The 19,021-nt window shown below is 67.1% G+C and overlaps 3 protein-coding genes across 10 annotated transcripts; 1 reads left to right on the forward strand and 2 right to left on the reverse strand.

Moving 5' to 3' along the window:
* Positions 1-1,232: 1,232 nt before the first annotated feature.
* On the reverse strand, positions 1,233-4,715 carry RPUSD1 (RNA pseudouridine synthase domain containing 1). 4 transcript variants are annotated; one of them, XM_055364854.2, is made up of 6 exons: positions 4,512-4,715; positions 3,814-4,002; positions 3,612-3,735; positions 3,335-3,437; positions 3,085-3,186; positions 1,233-2,637 (listed from the first exon to the last, which is right to left on the reverse strand). In XM_055364854.2, exons 2-6 carry the CDS (start codon positions 3,993-3,995, stop codon positions 2,210-2,212), a joined length of 939 nt encoding a protein of 312 aa, XP_055220829.2. In that variant the 5' UTR covers positions 3,996-4,002; positions 4,512-4,715; the 3' UTR covers positions 1,233-2,209. The 4 variants fall into 4 exon arrangements, with proteins under 4 accessions (XP_055220829.2, XP_055220830.2, XP_055220831.2 ...); XM_055364855.2 differs by having other exon boundaries at positions 3,814-3,903; positions 4,512-4,710; XM_055364856.2 differs by lacking the exon at positions 3,814-4,002 and having other exon boundaries at positions 4,512-4,710.
* Positions 4,716-4,775: 60 nt separating this feature from the next.
* CHTF18 (chromosome transmission fidelity factor 18) lies at positions 4,776-14,818 on the forward strand. 5 transcript variants are annotated; one of them, XM_055364849.2, is made up of 22 exons: positions 4,797-5,021; positions 5,177-5,371; positions 5,456-5,606; positions 5,793-5,961; positions 6,425-6,517; positions 6,595-6,647; positions 6,772-6,913; positions 7,406-7,615; positions 8,097-8,194; positions 8,470-8,593; positions 8,685-8,836; positions 8,964-9,057; positions 9,211-9,309; positions 9,389-9,519; positions 10,298-10,445; positions 11,317-11,541; positions 12,429-12,578; positions 12,693-12,823; positions 13,462-13,606; positions 13,706-13,837; positions 14,443-14,500; positions 14,581-14,818. In XM_055364849.2, the coding sequence occupies exons 1-22, from the start codon at positions 4,931-4,933 to the stop codon at positions 14,715-14,717; spliced, it is 2,928 nt and encodes a 975-aa protein (XP_055220824.2). In that variant the 5' UTR covers positions 4,797-4,930; the 3' UTR covers positions 14,718-14,818. The 5 variants fall into 5 exon arrangements, with proteins under 5 accessions (XP_055220826.2, XP_055220824.2, XP_055220827.2 ...); XM_055364848.2 differs by having other exon boundaries at positions 4,870-5,021; positions 5,174-5,371; XM_055364851.2 differs by lacking the exon at positions 11,317-11,541 and having other exon boundaries at positions 4,776-5,021.
* On the reverse strand, positions 14,785-18,007 carry GNG13 (G protein subunit gamma 13). Its single transcript, XM_004056905.5, has 3 exons — positions 17,922-18,007; positions 16,226-16,357; positions 14,785-16,070 (listed from the first exon to the last, which is right to left on the reverse strand). Exons 2-3 carry the CDS (start codon positions 16,321-16,323, stop codon positions 15,965-15,967), a joined length of 204 nt encoding a protein of 67 aa, XP_004056953.1. The 5' UTR covers positions 16,324-16,357; positions 17,922-18,007; the 3' UTR covers positions 14,785-15,964.
* Positions 18,008-19,021: the final 1,014 nt, after the last annotated feature.

Genomic DNA, 19,021 nt, shown 5'->3' on the forward strand with positions numbered 1-19,021 from the left:
GCCTGGCTTGTTGATGAGGGTCCGGCTCAGGTCAGGCCTTGAAGGTCCCTTGGCCGGCTGTCAGCTGGGCCAGCCCAGCTGGACACAGCGGCTCCAACAGCTGCTGTTGGGGCAGTGAGGTTGGCAGTCCCCAGTGTAGAGGGGTGGGGCCCCGTGGGGCAGGGTGGGGAGACTGTCCCAGCCAGAGAGGGGAGGCGTGCCTGGCCCTGACTTGGGCTGATTCAGACAAGGACCAGGAGGAGGCCTGGAGACAAGCCAGCCCTGGGGGAGGGGAGGCTGGGGCCAGGCGCCCGAGGGTGGACACATCCCGGGGCTGGCCAGGGAGCAGCCTCGAGTGATGGGTGTGCTGGCCGGGAGGGCTTTGCTGCTGCCCTCTGTTGGGGTGGCCCGACTGGTGCTACTTGAGGGTTATGCAGTCTCTTCAGATCTGCACCAGCCCCTTCCTTTACAAATGAGGAAACTGAGTCACGGGAGCAGCAGCAGTGAGTCCAGGGCCTGTGGCCTCACCTCAGGGACTCTGGGGCTGGAACCCATGTCTCGGCTGAGGGCACGGTGGCAGCTGCCTCCAGTCGGGCCCCGGTGGGGACTCCGGGTCTGGAACCCGCGTCTCGGCTGAGGGCACGGTGGCAGCTGCCTCCGGTCCGGGCCCCGGTGGGGACTCCGGGTCTGGAACCCGCGTCTCGGCTGAGGGCACGGTGGCAGCTGCCTCCGGTCCGGGCCCCGGTGGGGACTCCGGGTCTGGAACCCGCGTTTCGGCTGAGGGCACGGTGGCAGCTGCCTCTGGTCCAGGCCCTGCTGCTGTCACTGCTGGGGTCCTAACCAGGGTTTCAGGGCTGGCCCTGGAGCTGGACAGTGGCAGGCAGGGGCCAGGCGGACCTGAGACCAAGTGCTGGCCCATGAGATGCCCCTTCCACAGAGCTCTGAGACTTGGGAGGCCAGGTCCCTCTGTGGGCCCAGGCCTGGGCTCTACGAAGATCCCTGGCTGGACCAGCTGGGTATTCCCATGGCTCTGGTTGTGGGGGCTGGGGGTTTTCCGGGGCCTGCCCAGGGTCTGTGCCCAGGCCAAAGCTGCACGGTGCTTGCTGTCTGCAGGAGGAGCCGACAGGAGCCTGGACCACTGCGTCTGTCCTGGGTCCTGCTGGGGCCTCAGGGCAGGGAAGAGAGCTAGGAAAGGTCTGCGTGGCCAGACCCGTCCCTTGGAAGCCCCACTTCGGACACGTTCACGGTCATCCTTGGAGCCAGTCACTGAACATTTATTTGGAGTCCCTGGAGCCCTGCTGTAGCCAGGAGCCCAGGTTGTGGCATGGGGGACAGAGGAGGTGGGACCTGGCAGACCCACAGCTCCCAAGCTGGGGTCCCGGAGGCAGAGTGACAATGCGTGGCTGTGTGGGAGCCAGGCAAGCAGTGACGTGGCAGAGCTGCCAGCAGGGGCCCAAGAGACTGCAGCAGGTTGGTGCTCACAGTGGATCTGAGGGATGGGCGTGCGTGGCAGGGCCTTGGCCATGGCCCCTGACCAACCCCCATGCACTAAACACCACACTGAGCTCAGAATCCGGGTGAAGGGGGAACCACGGGTACAGGGAGGCCAAGGCACACGCAGCCGGGCCTGCAGACTCGAGCCCAGCAGGGACCGTTAGGTCTCGGGAGGAGGCAGCTGAGGGCGACAGGATCTGCACAGAGCAGTGAGGGGCAGAGGACGCAGGGACCAGATGGGTCTCCCAGGCCAGGTGAGCCCAGAACGGCCCTTCCCAGCCCCTCTAGAGGGTAGGTTGGGGGCAGTAGCTCACCAGGCCCAGGAGCAGCCTATCCTGCAGGCAAAGCCTATCCCAAAACCTGGCCCTGCCTCTTCCTGGGGTGACCTTGAGTCCGTAAAACTAACGCTCCTGGGGTGAAGCTTGAGAGCCGGAAGCTGTTCCAGGAGGAGGGAGGGGCCTCGGTTTCTCCTGGGGCATGTGGGCAGGAAGGCCCTCGGGATCCCGCATCAGTCCCACGGCCGGCCGCAGTGCGGTCGTCACCTGTGATCACGGCTGCCTGGCGCCCCCTGCCGGCCCCACCTCAGCCCTTCCTCGCAGGCCTGGCCAGGGCAACCCAGTGGTCCTGATGCTGCCTGGCACCTTGAGGCCCCAGAGCCAGTAAGCAGACGCTCGCTCGCCCATCTCCCTAGAGTCCTGCTGTGCAGCTGACACCCCCAGCCCCAGCCCCATGGCTCTCAGCTGTCCGGTTCCAGCGTCCACTCCGACAGCCACTGCAGGCAGGGGCCCCGCTGTGCCTCAGTCTCAGGGGGCTTGGTTGGGGGTGGAGGAGGCCGGCCGGGCCCAGGCAGGAGTGCAGAGGGGCTGCCTGGCCTGGGGCCCCTATCCTCGGGGTCAGGGTCGGGGGTGGCCCGTAAGGCCTGCACGAGCTGGTCCAGCGACTGCAGCAGTGTGTGGGGGCTCCAGCAGGCATCCAGGGAGGGCAGGAAGGGGTCAGGCGTGCAGACCTCCACACACTCGGTGTCCGTGGGGATGCGCAGGTAGAAAGCGTGCAGCATCATTCTGAACGGCCGGTCCTCCCGGCCCGAGACCTCTCCGTAGGTCAGGTCGCCCACCACGGGGTGGCCCAGGGCACTGCAGTGCACGCGCAGCTGGTGTGTCCGGCCTGCGGGATGAGGGCAGTGCCGGATCAAGCTGGGGGCGGGGCCGATCCACACCTATCTCCCTGACCAGGACCCACCTCCCGCCATGACCCCGCTGTAGTCTTGAAGCAGCCCCTTGGGGTGGAACTCTCCCTGTCCCCTGCCATGGGTGAGGATGACAGTATTTGGGACAGAAAACTGTGTTCAAGTCACCACTGGTGAGGACAGGACCAGGGTGGCGCTTGGTCCTGGAGAATCTAGGCCAGCCAGACCCCCAAGGACTCAGTCAGGAGCCAGCAGGGACCCTGTGTCAGGTGAGAAGCTGAGAAGCTGCAGGGCGTGGAGTTAAGAACGCAGGACTGCTTGTTGCCAGCTCTGCCTTGATGCTCAGGGTGGCCCAACATAAGCTTCGTGGCCCTGTGCCTCAGTTTCCCTTGTCACCACCAGGACACCGCCCACCCCAGACACACCCGTGAGCGGCTTCAGCAGCACTTTGGAGACAGGATCGCCTGCGTACAGCCCGTGTTCCAGAACCACGAGCTCTGTGAGGCTTGGCTTTGGGTTCTCACAACCTGGGGCACAGAAGGCAGGTGTGAGGTCAGTGGGACCAACCCGGGGCCCAGGCCCACCCCAACCCACGATGCCCGCCCGGTGGGTCCCTGCCTGCCCAGGCCCACCCCAACCCACGATGCCCGCCCGGTGGGTCCCTGCCTGCCGCACCCTGCGAGCCCTCGATGCACATGGTGTGGGCTCGGCCTTCCGTGCTGTTCCTGCCAATGGCATGGCTGATGGTTACCCGGCTCTCCTGGATGTGCCCCCGCAGCTGCGGGAGAGGGGGAATCGCACGCAGTTCACGGGGCAGCCCAGCGCTGCCGGGGAGCCCACCTAACACCAAGCAGCCACATAGAGCGTCGTGGGAGGCTCTGAGCCAGGGCTGCCCAAGTCGGGTGGGAGTCCTGAGTCCCCACGCCCCACCCCAGGACCGACCAGGTCTTACCAACGCCAGGTAAGCCTTGGTCACGCGCCGATCCTTGAAGCACCTGTACGCGCTGCCGGCGGCTGCCTTGTTTAGGGCCACGCACAGCGCCCCGCTGGTGGAGAAATCCAGCTGGTGGCAGAACCTGGAGTGGGACAGAGTCCAGCGTCTGAGCCACTTTCCTCCACAGACGCCACCGTGGGGCTCCAGCCGCCCCGCCTACCTGAACCCGTAGCAGGTGTCAGGGTCGGCCAGCTCGGGAAAACGGTACCGCAGCTGCTTCTGCAGGGTCAGAGTCTCCCGCCACGCCTTGCTGTCAATGCGAACGTCCCAGTGCTTGTTGACCACCAGGAAGTCGCGGCTCCGGTACACGATGGACAGGTTCTCCACGCTGCCTGGCTCCATGGCCGGCCTGCCGAGCCACGCGTGGGTGCGTGTGCTGTGAGCACGTGGGGAGCGCCCAGCCCAGCATACAGAGGTACCCGCACCGCCCCACCCGGGCTCCGGTGCGAAGCCACCGAGCCAGGTCCGCAGCCCTACTGTGCACCTGCATCCTCAGATCCCGAGATCAGGCCGGGGCGTCAGCTGGGGGGTCAAGGAGTCAGCCTGCTCCGGGCTGACCTGAAGGGCCCTGCCTGACCTAAGCCTGGAGAAAGAGCCCGTTCCAAACCTGCCCCACAGATCCTCCCCGCAAACCCTCCCCTCCAGGGGATGCAGGTGACGGCCTCTGCCCGACGGTGGGGGCGGGGAGGGGCTGCAGCACTACCAGGCCCGGCAGCCAGGTCTGCCCGCAGCGCGGGTTAGGGCTGGGGCCTCCTCGCTCTCCGCAGTCAGCGCAGACCCGCGCCCCGCACAGGCCCGGTGGGCAGGCCGACCCTGGCTCCGAGCTCCTCCCACGCCCACGCCCACGCCAAGACCAACCTGCTGCCGGGCCGTGCAGTCCAGGCCCCCGATGCCGTGCCCGGCGCCGGCTCCAGCCCCGCGCCCGCGCGCTGGCGACCCAGAGACCCTGGAAGCTCCACTCCGGACGCCTGGCAGCGCTTCCGCCCTGCCCCGCTGCGCGCGCAGCCCCGCCCCCGGCCCGCCCCCGACCCGCCCCCGCCGCGGAAGGGCGGCTGCGGCGGCCAATGGCGAGCTCCCCAGGACAGGCCGCGGGGGCTCGGAGCAGGAACTCGCCCCGCCCACCCCTCGCGCAGCCCCGCCTCCGCCACGCCAACCAATGGCGCGAGCCGCCGGGCACGCCGGCTGCTGATTGGCGGCGCCCGGCACGCTCGGGGCGGGCAGTGCGCGACGGCGGCGGCGCGGGAGGTTCGGAGCGGGAGCTCGGGCTCGCGGACGGTATGGAGGACTACGAGCAGGAGCTGTGCGGCGTCGAGGATGATTTCCACAACCAGTTCGCGGCCGAGCTGGAGGTGCTGGCAGAGCTGGAAGGTGCGGCGCGGCCCCCGGCCGTTGGGGAGGAGCTGCGAAAGCCGGGACAGTGGCGATCTCGGGGAGGGCGTGCCGGGGGCCGAAGGGGCCTCCACGTCGCCGCTGGCGGGATCTGCTGTCTCGGGGCGGCCGCTGACAATCTCCTCTCCCAGCAGGGGCGTCGACTCCGTCGCCCTCCGGGGTCCCCCTGTCCACCGCGGGCCGACCCCCGCGGACGTTCGAGGAGGCCCTTGCCAGAGGGGACGCGGCCTCCAGTCCCGCCCCAGCCGCATCTGTGGGCAGCAGCCAGGGCGGCGCCAGGAAGAGGCAGGTGGACGCCGACCTGCAGCCGGCCCGGTCCCTGCCCCACGGTACGTTGGCGGCATTGCCCCAGGGCCTCCGGAGTGGGCGCGAGGCTGGGGAGGCCTCTGGTTCCCTACATGTGTCTCACCCAGCCCCCAGGATCAAACGGCCTAGGCTGCAGGTGGTCAAGAGGCTGAACTTCAGGTCGGAGGAGATGGAGGAGCCGCCCCCTCCCGACTCCTCGCCGACGGACATCACCCCGCCGCCGAGCCCTGAGGACCTCGCAGAGCTTTGGGGCCACGGGTGTGTGGCTTGGACATGGGCGTCCCATCCCATCTGTCCAGTGGGACTCAGATGGAGCCCATCCCGTGCCCTGGACGAGGCCTGGAGGGTGGGGAGCGTTCCATGGCTGAGGGCAGTCTCGGACACCCATATCCAAGGGTGACCCCACGCTTGAGTTTCTGCCACTGAGCCCCGGTCTCTCTCCAGAGTCTCAGACGCTGCTGCTGACGTGGGTTTCACACGGGCCTCACCAGCTGCCCGCAATCCCGTCCTGAGGCGGCCCCCCATCTTGGAGGACTACGTCCACGTGACATCCACAGAGGGCGTCCGGGCTTATCTGGTGCTGCGTGCTGACCCCATGGCCCCGGGGGTGCAGGTGCGTGGCTGTGGCCTTCCTGCACGGTGGGTGGGCCAGTGCTGCTCAGGAAAGGGTCCTTGGAGCCCCTCAGCTCTGCCATTTGCTTAAAGGGAGTCCTATGCAGAGCCCCAGGGATGCAGAGGGGGAGGCTGCGTCATGGGGCGTAGACTTGGAGGACACAGCCTCCCCACACCAGGTTGCTGTCCAGCGTGTTTGTATGGCCTCGGGTGGAGAGGGCCTCTTTGCTTCCCCCTCCTGCTTTTGCCCTTTCCTCCTTTCTCCTAAAGCTGCCCCCCAATTCCCCTTTGCAGCTGACCCATCTGGATGGCTTCCTTCCTTTGGCCCCCCTGTCCGGTCTCCCACCCCTCACTGGCCAGCTTACTGGGGTTGTCCCACCCGGGTCGCTGAGCACTGATGGGGGCCGATGTGAATCCTGTGACCTAGGAGGGGCCCATAGGCAATTGTCCTCCCTTCCCCACAGGGCTCTCTCCTCCACGTCCCATGGCGAGGCGGTGGCCAGCTGGACCTGCTGGGTGTGTCCTTTGCCTCCCTGAAGAAGCAGGTCGACGGCGAGGTAGGGGCTGCGGGTTTGCTGCGGGGCGGTGGCGGGGCCGCCTGAGCCCTCCTGATTCCAGCCTGTTGTTTGCACAGCGGCGGGAGCGGCTGCTTCAGGAGGCCCAGAGGCTTTCAGACACCCTGCACAGGTGACTCGGCTGGCCCTTCCACCCTGGGGACCCTTGTTGGCTCTTGCACCAACTCCTAGCTCCTAGCGTGTGGGTTGGCATGTTCCTGCGAGTTGTTTGTGGCTCAGGACGTGGTCCTCTCCAGTCTCAGGTCGGTGGAGGAGGAGGCAGCCCAGCCCTTGGGGGCCCCTGAGGAGGAACCGACTGACGGCCAAGACGCCTCCAGTCACTGCCTCTGGGTGGATGAGTTTGCACCCCGCCACTACACGGAGCTGCTCAGTGATGACGTGAGGTCTTGTTCTCGCTCAAGTGTGGCTGGTTTCTTCCGTTCCCAAGACGGAAGAACCTGGGCCCAGTGATTTTTGCACAGCCAATCCACTGGGCCTCGGGGATGGAGTGGGCTCTGGTTTGCCCTTTGGAGTTGTAGGTGGGGAACTGAGCACAGGGCTGTGTGCTACTGGTCCCCTGTGACCTGTGAGGCAGGCCAGGGGTCCAGGGTGTCACCTGATCCAAGTCTGTTCCCTTTCCTACCTTCCCAGCAGCTGACACTGGAGTGCCCCTGGGGAGGGCAGGGGCCTCCTAGATGGGTTGTGGCCAGAGCCGTGGGGATGGAGCCCCTGGTGTGAGCCTCGCGGTCACTCGCTGGCAGGAAGACAGGGGTGGCCATTCATCCTGTGGCTTGGTGTCCCATGGGGCATGGGACTCATGGTGGCAGGTGGACTGTCCGTGCCTGGAGGCGGTGCCCTCAGGCTGTGCTTCCCTTCCCGTCCTTCCCGCAGTTCACCAACCGCTGCCTGCTCAAGTGGCTGAAGTTGTGGGACCTGGTGGTGTTTGGCCACGATAGGCCTGCCCGGAAGCCCAGGCCCAGTGTTGAGCCGGCCCGGGTCAGCAAGGAGGCCACAGCCCCAGGCAAGTGGAAGAGCCACGAACAGGTGCTGGAGGAGATGCTGGAGGCTGGGCTGGACCCGAGCCAGCGACCGAGGCAGAAGGTGAGCCCCGCTGGCTGTGCTGCCGGCAACAAGCCTGAGGCTTTGCACTCGGCACCGGCACCCTCGAAGCCTGTTAACTTTCTCCAGGAGCCGTGGGTGTGGTGACGTGTGGGTCTTGGCGTGAAGCGCCATTAGCGCGAGTTAGAACTGGAGCGTTCCAGTAACAACTCGGGGGAAGTTGTTGTCCCTGAAGGGTTCTGCGGCTGGCCAGGATGATCTGGGTGGATGGTCGGTGGTTTCTGGGGGCCGGTCACACTGGTATCAGCTGTGTTTTGTCTGCACGAACTTTGCTTTGTGTAGGTTTTTTTTTTCTGTTGCCATCTTGGTGCGTGAAAGTACTGAATTTTGTTTTTATTTGATGGCTGGAGTGGGGTGGAGGGAGCGCCCAGCCTGTGGGACACATGTGGCAGTCCCTGGCTGCTAGGCCGGGAGCGTCCTGTAGGTGCGGTGCACACTACGCCTTCATCTACCTGGGCTGCAGGTGGCACTGCTCTGTGGGCCCCCGGGGCTGGGGAAGACCACCCTGGCACACGTGATTGCACGTCACGCGGGGTACTCTGTGGTGGAGATGAACGCCAGGTGAGTGATGTGAGGTCTGTCTCTGGCTCGCCTTCTGTCCTGACGTGTTTGAGTTCTGGTGGCGGACCTGAAACCGGGTGTGGATGTTCCCGTCTTGAGGGTGGTGGGGGCCTGGGTGTGTGGGCCGGGGAAACGTGTCCTTCCTCGGGGTTCGCGGGATCGGCAGCAGCCGCGTCATGTGGCGGTCTCCACGCAAATGCGGCAGCCCCGGCCTTGGGAGGCTGTCCTGCCAGGGACGCCCGCTGCCCTGACGACCCCTGACCTCCCCATTGCAGTGACGACCGTAGCCCGGAGGTCTTCCGCACACGCATCGAGGCGGCCACCCAGATGGAGTCGGTGCTGGGTGCTGGCGGGAAGCCCAACTGCCTGGTCATCGATGAGATCGACGGGGCCCCCGTGGTGGGCTCCTTGATGCCTGGGTAGGTGGGTGGGCGGGCAGGCAGGCGGGCAGCAGGGCCTGGACTCACCGTGTCCTCTGACCTCCCCCAAGGCCGCCATCAACGTCCTCCTGAGCATCCTGAACCGCAAGGGTCCACAGGAGGTGGGGCCACAGGGCCCGGCTGTGCCTTCGGGAGGCGGCCGACGGCGCCGGGCAGAGGGGGGGCTCCTCATGAGGCCCATTATCTGCATTTGCAATGACCAGTGAGTGCACAGGCGGGCGCCACAGTAAGGAGAGGCCCCGGTGCCTGGAGGGAGGGTTCCGGCCCGTCCCTGTGTCCTGGGCTGTGGTGCCAACCCTGGGGTCCCTGGCCCTGCTGCCTCTCCTCAGGTTCGCACCGTCCCTGCGGCAGCTGAAGCAGCAGGCCTTCCTGCTCCACTTCCCGCCGACTCTGCCCTCGAGGCTGGTGCAGCGGCTCCAGGAGGTCGGTGGAGCCCCAGGAGCCGTGTGGCTGATGGCGGGGTTGGGGGCGTGGCCTCATTCTGGCCCCTGTTTCCCTGCCCCTCCCCATGGAACACTGGTAACCCCGAAAGGATGGGGCATACCATCGGGCCCTCCAGCAGCCGTTCTCCACCAGGTCTCCCTGCGGCAGGGCATGAGGGCCGACCCGGGGGTGCTGGCCGCCCTCTGTGAGAAAACTGACAATGACATCCGGGCCTGCATCAACACCCTGCAGGTGGGCGGCCGGCAGGCACCGGGTGGGGTGGGGTGGGGTCGGGAGTTGGCCGCTTCTCATGCCCCCGCCCTGTGTCTAGTTCCTGTACAGCCGGGGCCAGCGGGAGCTGAGCGTGCGGGACGTGCAGGCCACACGCGTGGGCCTCAAGGACCAGCGCAGAGGGCTCTTCTCGGTGTGGCAGGAGGTCTTCCAGCTGCCTCGAGCCCAGAGGTAGGCGGTGGCCACAGCCTCGGCCCAGACGCTCACGGTGCCCGGACCTCAGGACGCTAGCCCTGCGTGCAGGCCAGCACTACCCTCGAGGCGGGGACTCAGTGTCCTGAGCCCGCGGTTGCCTGGTCCGGCCTCCAGGGCCCTCCTCAGCCTTTTCCTGGCTTGTTCTCGCCCCTACAGCCTTGGGGGGTCAGCCAGAGAAGCCTCCACGGCCCCCTGTGGGAAAGACACCCCCAGTGTGGTGGGGCCTCCAGGGCGTCCCTCTCCAGGGCGCCCCTTGACTCAGCCGCTGTCCCAGTTGCACCCTCATTTTTGCCACATTTGGCCTGGGCTGTGGTCTCTGAGCCCCTGCCTGTCCACACCGCTTGGCCTCCCGTGGGCAGGAGCAGCCAGCATGTCTCTGTCCTGACGTGCCATGGGACCCCAGGGGATGCTGGCCTGGTCATGCTACAGGACATGGGAGACGCTGGCCTGGGCCTGTGGGATGTGCTGGTCCTGGCCTGGACCTGGAGGGGGACTTTCCCTGGGGTCCCCTAACCCCAGAGGGTCAGAGCAGGGCTCCTCTCAGACTGGGGCTCCTCGGCTTAAGGGAATGTTTCAGGGGGTTGAGGTCTGGGCGTGTCTTTGGCTGTCTCTACCTGAGCGAGGCAGCAAGGGCCCTGCTGAGAAGAATGAAGTGGGTGGCAGCTCTGATGGGGCCTCCGAGTGTCCCGGGGAGACGGTGGGGCTGCCTGTGCTTTTAACACGGGTCCATCTAGCTTCAGCACCCCACCTGCAGGCGCCGTGTGGGCCAGGACCCCGCCCTGCCTGCTGACACACTCCTGCTGGGTGACGGAGACGCGGGCTCCCTCACCTCCGCCTCACAGCGATTCTACCGTGTCCTGCATGCCGCTGCCTCTGCGGGCGAGCACGAGAAGGTGGTCCAGGTACCTGTCTTCCACCAAAATCCCTGCCTGGGGCCGCCTGGTTAGGACCTGGGCTGTGCCCCTGCCCCTGCCGGCCCTCCCGTGTGGACGGGGAGGCGCTTTGGGGGTGCTGAGAGAGGCAGGTTTGGGAAATGGGGTGCCAGGAAGTCTGAGGTGGGGAGCAGGAGCCAGGAGGGTGGGAGAGGCTGCAGGGCACAGGCCGGCAGGCAAGGAGGTAGGGGCGGCCGTCTGACGGGGGAGGTCGCTCTGGTGGCTGCTTGGGACTCTCAGCGGGTTGGGGTGGAGCCCCTGCCGGACAGCCTGGCCTGGGGCTGTGAGGGACTGGATTCTGGACTTAAGATGCACATGGGGTGGAGAGCAGGGCGGTGAGGGCTTCCTGCCGCCCTGCTCCCGGGAGTCCCTGCCTAAGCTGTCTGCTGACTCTAAGCGGCTTTGGATTAGCAGCTGGGGATCCACAACCAATCCCCAAATCCCAAAAGCCGCGTCGTGGAGGGGCAGCGTGGAGCAGCGGCGGGGATAGACTCCCCCATGGAACAGGGGTGGGGACGCCACGGCCTGGACTCTGGTGGGCGGAACTTCCTCAGGCAGTCTAAGGAGGGGCTGAGTGAGGCTGGATCCCTTTGGTTCCTGGAGGCCTCCTGGTGGGTCACCCCCTTGAGTCACTCTCTGTCAAGCTGTAGCGAGGATGCTCAGGGTGGACCCTCCCCCGACCCCTTGGGCCCCGTGATTCCTTGCTGGTGTGTGCTGCTGCCTCAGACGCCCAGCGTCGTGGGGACCCTTGTGGGGCAGGCGGCAGGCAGGAGTGGAGGGTCCGTGGTGGTGCACCTTCCCTGGGGTGGGCAGGAGCTCAGGGGTTGCCGGCCGCCTGCAGGGCTTGTTTGACAACTTCCTGCGTCTGCGGCTGCGAGACTCCAGCCTGGGCGCTGTGTGTGTGGCCCTGGACTGGCTGGCCTTCGATGACCTGCTGGCGGGGGCTGCTCACCACAGCCAGAGCTTCCAGCTGCTGCGCTACCCACCCTTCCTGCCCGTGGCCTTCCACGTGCTGTTTGCTTCCAGCCACACACCCAGGATCACCTTCCCCAGCAGCCAGCAGGAGGTGTGCTCGTCCCTGCACCACTCCTGCCCCCTGCCCCGTGCCCCCTCCCGCGCTGCCCCGTGTGGCTGCCCCCGGCCCCGTGCCCGCCCCCCTGTGCTGCCCGTGTGGCTGCCCCCGGCCCCGTGCCCCCCCCCCACGCTGCCTGTGTGGCTGCCCCCAGCCCCGTGCCGCCCCCAGCCCCGTGCTGCCCCCCACCCCGTGTTGCCCGTGTGGCTGCCCCCTCCCCCGTGCCCCCCCGTGCTGCCCGTGTGGGTGCCCCCAGCCCCATGCCACCCCCCCCGGCGCTGCCTGTGTGGCTGCCCTCTCCCCCGTGTTGCCTGTGTGGCTGCCTCCGGCCCCGTGCCCCTCCCCCCGCGCTGCCTGTGTGTCTGCCCCCGGCCCCATACCGCCCCCGCCCCCGTGCTGCCCGTGTGGCTGCTCCCTCCCCATGCCCCCCCCGCGCTGCCTGTGTGGCTTCCCCCTCCCCCGTGCCCCCCCCCGCGCTGCCCATGTGGCTGCTCCCTCCCCTGTGCCCCCCCACGCTGCCCTTGTGGCTGCCCCCTCCCTCGTGCCCCCCCTCGTGCCCCCCCCGTGCTGCCCGTGTGGCTGCCCCCGGCCCTGTGCCCTTCTCCAACCACACTGCCCGTGTGGCTGCCCCCGGCCCTGTACCCCCCCGTGCTGCCCGTGTGGCTGCCCCCTCCCCCGTGCTCCCCCCGTGCCGCCCGTGTGGGTACCCCCTGCCCCGTGCCGTCCCCCCCCCCCGCGCTGCCCGTGTGGTTGCCCCCGGCCCCGTGCCGCCCCTCCCCTCCCCCCCCGCGCTGCCCATGTGGCTGCCCCAGCCCAACCCACCGTTCCCCCCTCGCCCGGGAGGCCCAGGTGACCAGGCCTTGGCTCACCCCCTGCCCCAGGCCCAGAACCGGATGAGCCAGATGAGGAACCTGATCCAGACGCTGGTGTCCGGCATCGCGCCAGCCACACGCAGCCGGGCCACGCCCCAGGCCCTGCTCCTCGATGCCCTCTGCCTGCTCCTGGACATTCTTGCGCCCAAGCTCCGCCCCGTGAGTGCCATCCCCGGGGTGGGGGGGGGACTCCCCGCCTGCTGCCCTCCCGTCCTAGGTGAGCACACATCTACAGCCTGCTCAGCTCCCTGCCTGCTGCCTCCCATCCGCTAGGTGAGCACGCAGCTGTACAGCACCCGTGAGAAGCAACAGCTGGCCAGCCTGGTGGGCACGATGCTCGCTTACAGCCTGACCTACCGCCAGGAGCGCACGCCCGATGGCCAGTACATCTACAGGCTGGAGCCGTGAGTCCTCCAGTGCCTGGGGTGTGCTCCACGGCCGTGCTCCCCGGCCGTGCTCCATGTTCAGGGCCCGCATGGGGCCAGGAGTCTGAAAGCATGGTCATGGTGTTTGGGGGTGGTGGGCCCCAGCGTATCTTTTGCTCAGATGTAACCGAGAAGGGGGGTCACCTCTAGCTACTTGAGATTGGCTCTGGGACCTGAGCTTTGCTGCAGAGCTGCTCCCAGCCTTAGCACCCCCACGTGGAACTGGAGCCGGGGCCCCGAGAGTGACTGCACTTTCCAACACTCCGTTTCCCGCTGTGGGATGGCCATGGGGGTGGTGGGGGTGAGGCATGGGGCAGTGGCCCCGGGGTCCTGCTGCCCCGGCGACGGCACCAACGTGCAGGATGCTGAGTCACTCTCCGTGGCAGCCATCGGCAGGTTTCATCATCATCCCACGTACACTTGCAGTTGGGGAAACTGAGGCTCGGGGCAGTTAAACTTGGCTGCCGCAGGGTTGGGGTGCGGTGGCACCAGGACTCAGCCCCACATTCCCGCTCTGGCCTTGTGGCTTTTGGGGTTTGCGGTTGGAGCGCCCGGCGGCTCTCTGGCCCTGAGCCCGGCCCCGCTGACCTGCCCTGGTGTCCCCCTGCGCTGAGCAGGAACGTGGAAGAACTCTGCCGCTTCCCTGAGCTGCCTGCCCGCAAGCCCCTCACCTACCAGACGAAGCAGCTCATCGCCCGCGAGGTCGAGGTGGAGAAGATGCGGCGGGCGGAGGCTTCTGCCTGGGTAGAGAACAGCCCCCAGGTGAGCCCACCCTGGCTCTGGAGCAGGTTGCGGTCTGGGCGTGCACCATCCCCACTGCATCCCTGTGCGGCCAGATCTCACAATGCCTGCTCCCTACAGGTGGATGGGAGCCCCCCAGGGCTCGAGGGTCTGCTGGGGGGCATTGGGGAGAAAGGGGTGCACCGACCTGCCCCACGCAACCATGAGCAGCGGCTGGAGCACATCATGAGGCGAGCGGCCCGGGAGGAACAGGTGTGGAATGGGCAGCCGCGGGGGTGGGACCAGGGTACATACCTTTGGGGGTGTGGCTAGGGCAGTCATGAGGCGGGGCCAAGGCACCCATGGGGTGGGGCCAGGGTACCTTTGGGGGTGTGGCTAGGGCCCCTCATGAGGCAGAGCCAGGGTATCTTCAGGGCTGTGGCTAGGGCAGTCATGAGGTGGGGCCAGGGTATCTTCAGGGGTGGGGCCAAGGCACCCATGGGGCGGGGCCAGGGTACCTTTGGGGGTGGGGCTGAGCCACAGGAGGAGTCTGGCTGAGGGTGGGGCTGGCTCAGTGCCCTAAGGGGGGCTCTGAAGGACCAGCTCCTTACCCTCAGCATGACCAGGGTTCTACCCAGGCCTCAGTTTCCCATCTGGGCAGAAGAGTGGCTGTATTGGCTCTTCTTGATTGGCACCTGGTGGGGAGCAGATGGCAGTGAGGGGTGAGGGGCAGCTGGCCTGGGCCGGGTTCCGAAAGGTGTCTCAGAGAGAGGTGCTCTGGCCCCTCCTCCCTGGAAAGGCTCTCGGTCCTCCTGTCTTGGGTAGGGGCTGGATGGGGCATCTGTCCTATACGACTGACTAGTCCCTCCTCCCATCAGCCTGAGAAGGACTTCTTTGGACGTGTGGTCGTCAGGAGCACAGCAGTCCCGAGCGCAGGTGTGTGTGGGGGTGTTGTGGGGTTGTGGGGGGCCTGGGGTGCTGGGGTCCAGCTGAGGAGCAACCCTGTGGCCCCGCAGGGGACACGGCCCCGGAGCAGGACTCAGTGGAGCGGCGCATGGGCACAGCGGTGGGCAGGAGCGAGGTCTGGTTCCGCTTCAACGAGGGTGTCTCCAACGCCGTGCGGCGCAGCCTGTACATCAGGGACTTGCTCTAGTTCTCTCTGAGCTGCGGACATGCCCCCGCATTGCTTCCCGCAGAGTGCAGAGACAGAAACCTGGAGATGTCTTTATAAAGTCACACCTTTACAGACTGTAATCACGTGCGAGTGGAGTGGGGCTCACAGGATAGAGTGAGTGGGGCCGGGCGTGGGCTCACAGGATAGAGTGAGTGGGGCCGGGCGTGGGCTCACAGGATAGAGTGAGTGGGGCCGGGCGTGGGCTCACAGGATAGAGTGAGTGGGGCCGGGCGTGGGCTCACAGGATAGAGTGAGTGGGGCCGGGCGTGGGCTCACAGGATAGAGTGAGTGGGGCCGGGCGTGGGCTCACAGGATAGAGTGAGTGGGGCCGGGCGTGGGCTCACAGGATAGAGTGAGTGGGGCCGGGCGTGGGCTCACAGGATAGAGTGAGTGGGGCCGGGCGTGGGCTCACAGGATAGAGTGAGTGGGGCCGGGCGTGGGCTCACAGGATAGAGTGAGTGGGGCCGGGCGTGGGCTCACAGGATAGAGTGAGTGGGGCCGGGCGTGGGCTCACAGGATAGAGTGAGTGGGGCCGGGCGTGGGCTCACAGGATAGAGTGAGTGGGGCCGGGCGTGGGCTCACAGGATAGAGTGAGTGGGGCCGGGCGTGGGCTCACAGGATAGAGTGAGTGGGGCCGGGCGTGGGCTCACAGGATAGAGTGAGTGGGGCCGGGCGTGGGCTCACAGGATAGAGTGAGTGGGGCCGGGCGTGGGCTCACAGGATAGAGTGAGTGGGGCCGGGCGTGGGCTCACAGGATAGAGTGAGTGGGGCCGGGCGTGGGCTCACAGGATAGAGTGAGTGGGGCCGGGCGTGGGCTCACAGGATAGAGTGAGTGGGGCCGGGCGTGGGCTCACAGGATAGAGTGAGTGGGGCCGGGCGTGGGCTCACAGGATAGAGTGAGTGGGGCCGGGCGTGGGCTCACAGGATAGAGTGAGTGGGGCCGGGCGTGGGCTCACAGGATAGAGTGAGTGGGGCCGGGCGTGGGCTCACAGGATAGAGTGAGTGGGGCCGGGCGTGGGCTCACAGGATAGAGTGAGTGGGGCCGGGCGTGGTCTCACAGGATAGAGTGAGTGGGGCCGGGCACAGTCTTACAAGATGGTGTGAGAGGGGCCGGGTGCAGGGCTCACAGGATAGAGTGAGTGGGGCCGGGCGTGGGCTCACAGGATAGAGTGAGTGGGGCCGGGCACAGTCTTACAAGATGGTGTGAGAGGGGCCGGGTGCGGGGCTCACAGGATGGTGCATTTGCCCTTTTCCACCCATGGGTTGTTCTTCATCAGGTCGGGGTTCAGGAAGGGGTCCTTGGGGATCCCGTCCTCGATCCACTTCAGCAGCCTGCGGGTGGGCGGGTGGCAGGTGAGTGGTGGCACCTGACCCCCGAGGGCCTCCTGCTGCACCTGCCTGTCGGCGGCGGTGGTCGTGGCTATGGAAATGAGCAGCCGGCGCAGGGCAGACAAATGAGAGGCAAATCAGGCAGGTGGGGCACTCACTCGGGGATGGTCTTGGACGCCATCTCCCGCTGGAAGGCCAGCTGGTACTTGAGGCTCTCCACCTCTTTCTTCATCTGTGGCACGTCCCACTCCTCCATGGGGTCAGGGGCTTCTGAAGCAGCCAGCCTGGGGCTGGAGGGCACAGGAGGAAGCCACAGGGCCGAGGCCACCAGCCTGTAGTCCCCGCCCCCGCTGCTCCCTCCCCACAGGCCTGAGCTGAGCCCCGCATGATGAAATGGGGAGAGTCCCCACCACTGCCTGGGCCAGTCCCCTAGGCGTTGCTAGGGTGCAGGGCACGGAGCGAGTTCCCACAAGGCCCCAGCTCCCGCCTCCTGCAGTGGGACTAATTAACTGCAAGAAAGTTTACATCCTCAGCTACTCCCCCATAGGCCCCCACACCTTACGAAGGTCCCTTGCAGGCAGCAGAAAGGGTGCTCAGCACGGCAGGCCCCCAGCTCCTACCCTCCCACTGAGGCCCACGCAGGCTGACCCAGACCACGGCGTGAGGTGTGGGGCGAGGTCCTCAGGAGGTGGCCCCTGCCCCGCCCCGCTGTGTGCCCCTTTGCTTTGCGTGGCAGAGCCCAGTCCAGAGCCAGGACTCCTGGACAGGAATGTTCTGCTGCAGTTTGCTTCTCTGGCAGGTGGGGTGTGTGCTCAGGATCTTGGGGGCTCAGGCTACACTACCCGAGTCTGGGATATGGGCTGTGGGTGGCCCCTGGGTCCCCAGTGTGTCTGGGAACCACACACACGTTACCTGCGTGCTTTCTGCTTGTGGCCAGCCTGGGAAAGCCACAGGTTGACACCCCTCAGAACTGCCACAAGTTCGAGGCAAGTGGGGGTGGGTTGCCCCCTGCCTCTCCCACCCCCTACCCACTCCAGGGGCCCAGGGAGTCCCTCACTCCGTCCCAACTCTGGCCCCCATCCCCAAGGTTGGGAGACAGGGCTGAACCTTGGGAGGGTGGGTGGGGGGTTGGCGTTGAGTTTGGGGGAGCCTGCCTCTGGCTGTGAAGGGGGCTCCTGGCCCAACAGTCTCCCCATCCTTTGGTCGTGCAGCTGCACCGGCCACCTAGGGAGGGGCCCAGAGCCTGAGGCTGGTGGGGTCCCGGTGGTGAATTGCGCAGACTCCCAGCAGCCGGCAGAGGGTCTGCCCGTAGCGGGGTGGGAGCCCGGGGAGCGAGCGGGGGCAGGTTTCTGGGGGAGTGATCAGGGTCATGCAGAGGATTCCCTCCCGGAGACCCTGGAGTTCCAGCACCCCCACCCGCCCCATCCCCGGTGCTGGCCTTTCCTCGGAGACCCTACACTCAGCCCCGTGGGTGCGGGACTAGCTGCCTGCGGGTCCTCCCAGGCCCGGGGTGTTGGCGCCCCGCCCGCAGCCCAGTCCTTGCTGCCCAGCCCTACCTTCGCGCAGCTGCCGCCAAGCCTGGCCACCCGCCCCGTGCACCCCATGGACGCCCCCAGCCACGGGACTTGGTGGGCACTGCAGGCGGCGCGCGGTGCTCAGATGGACACAGCTCCCCCACACCGCGCGAGCCGCCTCCCTGCCTGCAGCACCGGCTCGGGTTGGGTTTTGCTGCCTGCGGGGCAGCTGCCCTGGCCCCGGGAGTTAGGGTGAGCCCAGGGGACCGACCTGGGCCGGCTGAGAGTCGCGGGGCCTCCGGGCCCTCCCTAGCCCCAGGGGCCTGTTCCGCGGACCTACCTTGAAAAGGTGACGGCGGAGGAACAATGACAACGGCCAGGCGACCGCGAGTGACAGCGAGGGCCAAGTGATGTTCCGGGAGTCCGCCAGGCAGAGCCCTGGCTGTGCCCCGCCCCTCCCGCCACCTGGGCCCTGGCGCCGCCCCCACCCCCTCCTCAGGGCTGGGCTGACCCCAGAGATAGCCTGTGCTGCCACCTCCCCTGGGCTCACCCAGCGGGTGGACATGCAGCCAGGGGCCAGTGTGGGGCTGGTCCATTTTCCCTGAGGGGCCAGCTTGGGCCCTGGTGGAGAGGTCTCCTTCCACTTGAGGGGGTGGGTTCCCCTCCAGTGTCCTGGGCCAGCCGGGAGGAGTGGGGATGGGGCTGGGACCCTTTGCCCTCTGGAGCCTCTGCAGCCTGCAGGGTTCAGGTGACACTCAGCTGTGCCCCCCTGACAGAGGCATCCTGTGTGGGCCATGTGGCTCACCCTGGGATGTGAGCCTCTTCCTGCTAGGGGCCCCGGGGGTCTGTGGAGCTCCCTGCTCCGGCCCGATCCCCCGTTCCCAGACCAGTGGCCGGCACGGGGCAGCTCCCGAGGGCAGGAGAGTGCCGTGCTTTTCAGTCTGATCTGAGCTGAGAGTGGCGGCCTGAGGCGTCCCCAACACCGGCCCACTGTGGGTGCTCTGGGGCACGCTGCCTCTGGAGAGGTGCCCCCAGCTGCAGCACTTGGGCTCGGGTTGTGTGACCTCGAGGCTCTGGGAAGGGGGCTTCCCTTTGGGGCTCTGCACCTGTCAGCCTGCAGAGCTGAGACTGGCCCCTTTTCCTCTGACACGTTTCCCCGTGTCTCCTCCCACCCTGCCCTGGGTGTACCCCTTGGGCTCCTGTGGGAGCTGTGCCCTATGTACCAGCAGGTGACGTACATACCAGGCTGCATCCTAGGTGGGGGCGCCCAGGCAGCAACAGCAGCCTCTGGGGGCACAGGGCCAAGCTCCCCAAACAGTCCCTGCAGAAGCTGGGCCACCCCCGGGGAAGCGTGGACCAGGCCGTCGGCGGGTGCTGCCAGGGCCAGGGGCCTGTGAGCAGGTCACTCTGCCTTCCCCAGTGTCACAGGGAACCGCCCGG

Source organism: Gorilla gorilla, chromosome 18 (genome assembly GCF_029281585.2).
Source record: "Gorilla gorilla gorilla isolate KB3781 chromosome 18, NHGRI_mGorGor1-v2.1_pri, whole genome shotgun sequence".
Classification (NCBI taxonomy): domain Eukaryota; kingdom Metazoa; phylum Chordata; class Mammalia; order Primates; family Hominidae; genus Gorilla; species Gorilla gorilla.

Excerpts from the sequence above, each read along its gene's own strand:
- RPUSD1 (XM_055364854.2), bottom strand. The coding sequence starts at position 3,995 with ATGGAGCCAGGCAGCGTGGAGAACCTGTCCATCGTGTACCGGAGCCGC. Across the intron at positions 3,438-3,611 it reads CCAAGGCTTACCTGGCGTTG|CTGCGGGGGCACATCCAGGA; the intron begins GTAAGACCTGGT and ends CCTCTCCCGCAG. Across the intron at positions 3,187-3,334 it reads GTGCATCGAGGGCTCGCAGG|GTTGTGAGAACCCAAAGCCA; the intron begins GTGCGGCAGGCA and ends TCTGTGCCCCAG.
- CHTF18 (XM_055364852.2), top strand. The coding sequence starts at position 4,931 with ATGGAGGACTACGAGCAGGAGCTGTGCGGCGTCGAGGATGATTTCCAC. Across the intron at positions 5,022-5,176 it reads GGTGCTGGCAGAGCTGGAAG|GGGCGTCGACTCCGTCGCCC; the intron begins GTGCGGCGCGGC and ends CTCTCCCAGCAG. Across the intron at positions 13,838-14,442 it reads GAGCGGCCCGGGAGGAACAG|CCTGAGAAGGACTTCTTTGG; the intron begins GTGTGGAATGGG and ends TCCTCCCATCAG.
- GNG13 (XM_004056905.5), bottom strand. The coding sequence starts at position 16,323 with ATGGAGGAGTGGGACGTGCCACAGATGAAGAAAGAGGTGGAGAGCCTC. Across the intron at positions 16,071-16,225 it reads GCGTCCAAGACCATCCCCGA|GCTGCTGAAGTGGATCGAGG; the intron begins GTGAGTGCCCCA and ends GCCCACCCGCAG.